The sequence below is a fragment of the Populus alba genome, chromosome 2, assembly GCF_005239225.2.
Source record: "Populus alba chromosome 2, ASM523922v2, whole genome shotgun sequence".
In the NCBI taxonomy this organism is placed as follows: Eukaryota; Viridiplantae; Streptophyta; class Magnoliopsida; order Malpighiales; family Salicaceae; genus Populus; species Populus alba.
This window is the reverse complement of record NC_133285.1, coordinates 6,870,871-6,878,495: the sequence shown is the minus strand read 5'-3', so window position 1 is coordinate 6,878,495 and position 7,625 is coordinate 6,870,871. Positions and strand designations below refer to the sequence as shown.

Genomic DNA, 7,625 nt, shown 5'->3' with positions numbered 1-7,625 from the left:
TGCTAGTGACATTTTCTAGCTTTGTTGGATTCGTCTTAAGATTTTTTTATTTTTTTTATTATACTAATGATGTTGTAATCAAACTTTAATATGCTTTCAGGTTTTTTTTTTTCTATTTTTTTTTTTCATTGTAGTTCATGCAATCCATTTAACAATTTCTTTAAAGTATTATGTTTTCCACATGCTACAATTTTAAATGTCGCATTTCATTTTATACGTACCAAACTGTATTATTTCATCATTTTTTTAACTGTGCTATCTTACTAATTTTTCTTTAAAACACTGCTAATAAACAAAAATACTCTCTATTTTGCCAAATATTCTGCTATTTCAAAAACCTTTTTAAATACGTGTTAAAAAGAAAAAAATACCAGAGATTTTCATGCCATGAACATTTTTAATAGAAAAGTCTTTCTTTCTTTCTTAAGGGTAAACGTGTCCACAATAAGCAAGCGTATCGTTCGATTTCTGCTCCAAACTTCCCTGACAATTTCACGACAACCAGAAAAAACAGAGTCCCCTGTTTCCATTCTCACCAAATTCCAATAAATCAAGAAACTAATCAAGAATCAAATTTAACCGGAACCCCATTCGGGTCTCTTTAAAATTTTAAATGGGTAGCAAGCAAACCTATCTAGAAATCAGTCGTTATGGATTTCTGGTTCTTTTCTCGATGGGTGCAATCTCCTGTTGCATGGTCTACCTATGTTTCTCAGCACTGTTTAGACCACCTATTAGTAGTACAAAGTTTTTGGACTCAAGAGTTAGCGATGATTTGAAGCGTGAAGATACAAATGGAGATTGTTGTAGAGGGATTGAACATTTGGAGCTATGGGGTGATGCTGTTAAATGGGGTTCTGAATTTAAAGTCAATTCTTCTAAAGATTGTTGCTTGGCTTGTAAAGGAATGTGCAGTGATGATAGTGGGCCTTGTTTGTGTGATTCTTGGGTGTTTTGTGGAGATAAACTGGCTTGTGGTGATCAATTTGGTGAGGTATGGTCCTTTCTAATTTCATTTTGAGTTTCAAGTTATAGTATTTTTAATGAATTTGTTATTGCTTTCTCTGTCCTTTTTTTTTTTGTAATTAGAATGAAATGCTGATTCATTTATGCAATTTTATGATATTTTGCCATCAAAGTGAATTTTAAACACTAGCAGACATCGCCTCTTGTGTGCTAGGCAGAATTTTAAATGAACAGAAAAGCCATGCAGAAAGTGACTTGGTCTGATTGAGAATGGGTTAAAAATGTTTTTTTTTGGTATAATTTGTGTTTAGAGTCGTGTGCATGTGCATGATTCTGAGACAATTTTTCCTTTTCTTGCTTTTAGTGTTGGCTGAAGAAACAGAAGGATACCTTGGAGCCTGAAAAGCGAGACTCAGGAGATCATGTTATGTGGACTTCTGGAGTTGTTTTTGGGAGAGGAGAGGTATATTACTTAGTGAAGGTCTTATGGATGTTGCAATGTTCGCCTAGCTTCTCGTTGAGTACAGTAGCACCTAACATCGATGCGTGTGCATTTTCACAGTTATCCAAAGGCAACGGCTAAGTACACATCGTGTATTAAAAATAAAGTGGAAAACATTGACGATCAATATTCTCAGATATGATAGTAGCTGTGTTTGAATGGCAACTCCTTTTGTTTTATTTCTAAAAGTGTAGGAGGATCGAATTATCATCCATGTTGGTTTCCTCAAGAAAATTCTTTGGGCCTTATTTGATTTTTCCTTTGGATAATAATCCACCAATATAACTATTAGTTGGTCACATGAAGGACCTCCATTTCTTAATCATCAACACATGGGTGAAATTCTGAAACATATCTGTTAATTCATTTTGCTGGTTTCCACAGCTGTGAGCATTAACATATCTACCTTGAGTTCTCAGTTGCTGATTTGTTGATCATCTTTCATTTTTCCTTTTCCTTATTAGGGCATTGTTGGATTTGAAACGCAATATGGGACATTTCATGTAAAAGTAAGTGTTCACAAAATTCCTGTATGCCTGACCTTTCCTTGTATGGTAGTCGCTGGTATGAGTTTTGAACACAACACTCTTCATACTTTATAACATATGCTTATGATTCCAACCTGCACGATCCTATGAATAATTCAAACATAAAAAGATATGCTTTTATGTTGTCTACTAAATTTGGTGATCAACCCCTTGCAAGATTTGTTGCAATGGTTTATAAATGTTCTCCGTTATTGTTACAAGTTAGAATGAATGGCAGCATATCCAACATAGGAAATTGAAGTTCGTTCTGTAAAAAATGCACAACAGTTATACTGTCTCATCATCTCATAAACTCCAGCTGATAACTGCCCTCTAAAGCATTAACATAGCGAAGACCCTCAGTGTTAGGGCAGCTGATTGCAGCAACACACTTACGGACACCTGTGTGGTGCTTGCTATCTATGGCTGTTGATGTTCAATTAAAGTGCATGGTAATGATATATACTGGTTTGAGAAATACTGGATATCTGACCTAACATAAAATGCACCAGGCATGCCTATCTCAAACTTGTGTGGCAGTAGGCTCATCTACACTCCTAGAAGCGGGAGAGATAAAAGTAAAAAGAACAAAAAAATCTCCTATTGCTCTGCATGTTTTCTTTGGGTTCTTATTGCCATCTAAGTAACTAGTTGAGTATACTGGAAATCATCAAGTCAAGTAGTCAACTATCATTTGATGTTTGCACGTTGCAGACTACTAAATGGTGTTTTTTTTAACTCTAGTATTAGCTCTAACCAAGCTTTATTGTGATGCTATGTGCAGCTATTACCTGATTGTGCCCCACATTCTATTTCGTACATTCTTGAGTTGTTGGCATCACGCCATTGTGTGGGTTGCCACTTTTACCGTGCAGAAAGCAGGGGAAAGTCTTGGGATCCAGAAGGAAATCATATTGAACATGTAAGATCTAAATACCAAGTTTTAAGTAGGCCCATTGAAGAGCCTGCCTGCCTGCCAATTGATAAAGTTCCATGTTTGGCTTGGGATTGCCATAATTTCCGACAGATTTACTTAGAACAGGAGTGATCTTGACACAAATTGCGTTGGAGTGCTCTTCTCACATAGTAGTCTAACAAAACCTCATATAACATAACATGCAAGGTAATGTGTTTTTCCGGATTTTGAATTTTCTAACTATAAATCTCCTGCAGGCTCCATACGGCCCTCCATTTGCACTAATTCAAGGGACTCTTGGATCCTATGGGACAGTATTTAAGGATATTCCAACAGAGGCTTGCCCTACCATTAGAAGAGGTTCGGTTGCATGGGTTGATTCTGGTCCAGAATTCTTCCTCAGTTTAGCTAACCACAATGAGTGGAATAAGGCATATACAGTGTTTGGTTTCGTTCTTCCTGAAGATATGGAGATCATAGAGAGGATTGCACAGCTCCCAGCCAAGCCAGAAGTGTGGAGTAATATTAATGTTGCTGTCTTGGAAAATCCTTTCCCATTACATGTCCGAAGAATCAAGAGAAGTGTCGGAAACTTAAAACCTTAAATGCGAACAGAGGCACCAGCTCAAGCGGGTCTTAGTTTTTAGGTGTTTATTGTCATGCACTTCTTTGATATATTTTAGATTTTCACAATTGGACTAAAGGGATGATTTGGACCCCAATTTTTGGTAGCTCCTCCTTGTAGTTGATCTATTTTGTAGATTAAAAAAAGAAATAAAAAAAAGGAGAGAAATACGAGAAATGAAGGAAGAAATCTATATTCAACCGTGCTGCAAAACAGTTTTTATGTTATCCCCATCTTGAAACTTCATCCAGAGATAGATGGAGAATGTTTTACTCGTCCCATGAGGGTTGTTGGTGGTTTACTTCAGCCTGTTTAAATGCCTGTGTTTTTGGCTGCTTGTTCTGTATCTTTAAGACAGCTTCACATGGTTTCATGTCGAGCAATGCTGTTTTGTATTTACACACACCCTTCCTTCTCGTTACCATCAGACGAGAGTCATGTTCCAATTCGAACTTAGCCTCTATCCTAGTGATATATCAATGTCAGAATCCTAAACTCAAGGTTCTGATACAGCATTCAAAGTTCACACATCGAGTGTGGTTTGATGTCGTTCAAGTCATGGTCTAATTAACAATGATTAAATACGTATTTACAACATAAATTGTCAGTAAGGATCCGTGGCGCAATGGTAGCGCGTCTGACTCCAGATCAGAAGGTTGCGTGTTCGATTCACGTCGGGTTCAATTCCCAAGATAGATCCATTATTTTTTTTTCTCTATATTTATGACAACTAACGATTCACGTCGGGATCAGTTTTGACAACAGATGCACGGGGGCCCAAAAGCCCACCTGACTCGGTTTTTGAGCTGACAGTGACACTGTGAGCATCACCTTTTTATGAGTAAGATGCCATACAAACAAGTCGCATTCCTTCAAATGTACAAGTAACATGATCATCTGAAAAACTGAAACCTCAGTTTCAAAGAAAAAGCAAATAACCCTCTCGAACCGTGTAAACAAGTCAGGGGAAACCTCTGCAACTTCAAGACGCGATCCCTTTTGCACATCTAGCTTCTGAGTTCTATCCACCAAGTAAAAGTGCACTACTTCAGACGTGCTTGAAAGGAAAAGTGTAGCAAAAATCCTAAAACTAATCATACAAAAAAAAGTAACCATCTCACATAGTCACTTGATGCTAAGGGAATGCCCAATGTTTTGATGCCCTACTTAGCAAATCATTTGGTTCTACCACCACTTTCGAATATCCATTCAATAAAAACACTACAAACACAAAAACCATATCGAGCATCTTGGACACACGCATCTAATCTCACTAATTTAAGTCTACATTGATTCAAAAGTTAAGTTGAAAAGACTAACAAAGTTCCACATCTTCCCAAGTTGCTAAATAAACAATCGCAAAACGAGTGGATTAACACTGATCTAAACATGAAGATGCAACCCTTGACTTGCTCATCTCCATCTATTCATCCAAAGATGAATGAAATCTGACCGCACCACTCGATCCCTACCACAAACAATAGTCAAACACCAAAAACAAAAACAGAAGACAGTCGCATTCACCCGCCGCCTATGACTCAGGTGAAGGCATCCTCTTAGGCCTCTTCTTCTTCTCTGATAAAGCTTTAGCAAAAGCTTCAACAATCCTCTGTTGTGAATCCAGAATCATCTCCGTTCGCTTCATTTCCATTTCCATCCTCATTGTCTCCATCTCTCTAGCCATTTCCATCTTCATTTGCTCCATTCTAACAAACCCATCTCCCAATACCTTTACCGCCGCAACCAACTCCTCCATCGGCTCCCTTTCCCTTTTCTTCCCCATTTCCTCACTCCCCCTCATAACCCTACTACTAGTCCCCACCCCACCTCCATATTTAAGCTTCGGGTAGGGGTCTGGGCTCGCATTAACACCCATATTAGGACTCCCACCATGCTTCTGCTCTGCTTTGGCATAGAATTTAGGTCCCGGCTGCGCTATGCTAACTCCTGTCGGTATTCTAATTCGAAATCCACCAGCATTACCCGAACCCAAACTAGAATTTCCGCCACTCAGGCCATTATTATCGCCACCATTACCCGAATTCCCAATCCCATTTCCATAAAGCTTTTGTATACTTCGCGTATTCATAAAATTTTTAGCATTCCTATAATTCTCTAAATAAGATTCACGAATATCACCATCATCCTCGTTATCATCGTCATTATCATCGCCTTCGCTCTCTGAATTATTATCATCAGCCTTAGCTTGAGGCCCTTTTTCCATCGCATCCATTCTCTTAAAATGGACCCAAGATGACGTAAACCTCGAGACCGGCATGGATCGAGCCCTTTGGATCTCGGTCCGGTACCGTTTCCGGAGCTTTTCCATCTTGTGGCGGCACTGCACAGCTGTTTTTGGTGGCGAAGCAGCTGGACACCGGCGAGCTACAGCATCAGCTACTTCTTGCCAGTGGTTCGCTTTGAGATTACCGCGGCGGAGCGTGTACCATTTGTCACGGTAAGCGTCAATTAAGGCCACGGTTTCATCTGGGGTCCAACATGGTGGTGGCAGACGCCGTGGGTTGGTGGATGGATGCGTTGGCGGTGCAGGGAGAGTTTGTTGAGCGGTTGTTTGGAGGGGGGTCAGGTCTTGTGGTGATGATGGAGATCCGGTTTTGATTGGTGCGGCCATGGGTGCGGGTGTGGATTAAGGGCTTTCGTGGTGAAAATCGGCTCACGTTAGCAAGGGAAGGATTTTGAAAGTGGGGAAGATTAGGGAGAAAATGGAATAGTGGGTTTATTGTGTTTGTCGTGGACGTGGCAGCTAAGAGAGATTGACGAGGTTGGGCAAGTTAGCCAAGCAGGGATCTTGGGGATGGAGAATAAGAGAGAAAGAAAACTGAGTGCGGTGGTTCTGGTGGTGGTAGCGACAGATAAGAGAGAAAAGAGAGGCGGCGAACGTTAGGGGGGATACTTGAGGTTGAAGAGCGAGGGAGGATAAGAGAGAAAAAGAAAAGCGGTTGTGGTTGTGGTGGATGTGGATGTGGTGGTGGAAGGGGGAAATTGGGGTTTGGTGGCATATTCAATAATGGAGGGAGGGAGGGAGGGGTGTGCGGATGAGGCCACCGCTTGGGTGAGTGAGTGGGCGGGGAGGGGAGGGCTAACGTGCGCCGTAGGATGTGGGTTGTGCACACCCTTAGTCTAGGGTCAAAAGAGAGGTCCACTTTCTGACTTTGGCCATGATGGTGGCTGTGATGATCATAGATGATTAAGATCATCATCATCTATTTGGGGAATAGTAACCCACCGTCTAGGGTGGTGGGTGGTTCAATGACTCGGGAGGTTATTTGGGTTGGCATTATTATCGAGCAGCAGTCACTTTTTAGTGGTGTTTTTTTTGTGGATTGTGGTCTTTGGTTTGATTGAGGAAGTAGGTGCGGGCGATGAGGTGGCGTTTACCAGTAGTGGGCAGCTTTTGAAGTTTTATCGGGGAGATAATAGCAACTTTTTTTTTTTTTTTTGAAAAGAATCCGATTCCCGGATTCTTTCTTCCTTTTCTTTCCTTTTTTTCGGTGGAGGTGATCTGTTTATTGTGAGTTGTTTGGATTCTAATTTTGGAAATTAATCCTTTGTAGGGAAAGCGCCAATGCGCATGGCCATAGCCAATTGATAATAAATCTACCACGACTTCCAAATAATTATCAGTTTTTTTCTTCTAATTTTAATATTTTATATAGTTTTTAGTTATTTTCTTGAGATATAGATAATAAAGATTAAAAAAAAAACATATACCTTGCATTTTCTATTTTAAAATAACATAAATTTATTCAAAATTATTACAAAAATATATTTATTTTGTATACATTTTCATTTAATCAAACACTTTTTTGTTATAAAATATATTAACAAAATCTTGGCTCTAAATTTCATTTTTTTTGTTGGTTCTAATTTTGAACAAAATTAAGCATGTGATGGTTAATTATAATCTTTTTTTTTTCTTTCTTAAAACGATAATAGTAAGCCTTTAACCCAATGTATACTTCATTGGTGCTAGCTCTAGATGTCATTAAATAATGAGGATACGCTAGAACCTACCTCCGATAATTTAATTTCATGTGATGCAACTACAAGTCTACAACTTTCATGAAT

General features: G+C 39.2%; 2 protein-coding genes and 1 non-coding gene across 3 annotated transcripts; 2 read left to right on the top strand and 1 right to left on the bottom strand.

Moving 5' to 3' along the window:
• The first annotated feature begins 230 nt into the window (after window positions 1–230).
• On the top strand, window positions 231–3,763 carry LOC118042170 (uncharacterized). The gene is made up of 5 exons (XM_035049768.2): window positions 231–994; window positions 1,331–1,429; window positions 1,933–1,977; window positions 2,780–2,917; window positions 3,169–3,763. The coding sequence occupies exons 1-5, from the start codon at window positions 614–616 to the stop codon at window positions 3,514–3,516; spliced, it is 1,011 nt and encodes a 336-aa protein (XP_034905659.1). The 5' UTR covers window positions 231–613; the 3' UTR covers window positions 3,517–3,763.
• A 384-nt stretch (window positions 3,764–4,147) lies between these two features.
• TRNAW-CCA (transfer RNA tryptophan (anticodon CCA)) lies at window positions 4,148–4,219 on the top strand. Its single transcript has one exon. It is a non-coding gene; the product is annotated as a tRNA-Trp (tRNA).
• Window positions 4,220–4,801: 582 nt separating this feature from the next.
• LOC118042169 (uncharacterized) lies at window positions 4,802–7,075 on the bottom strand. Its single transcript, XM_035049767.2, has one exon. It carries the CDS (start codon window positions 6,166–6,168, stop codon window positions 5,068–5,070), a length of 1,101 nt encoding a protein of 366 aa, XP_034905658.1. The 5' UTR covers window positions 6,169–7,075; the 3' UTR covers window positions 4,802–5,067.
• Between the last annotated feature and the right edge of the window lie 550 nt (window positions 7,076–7,625).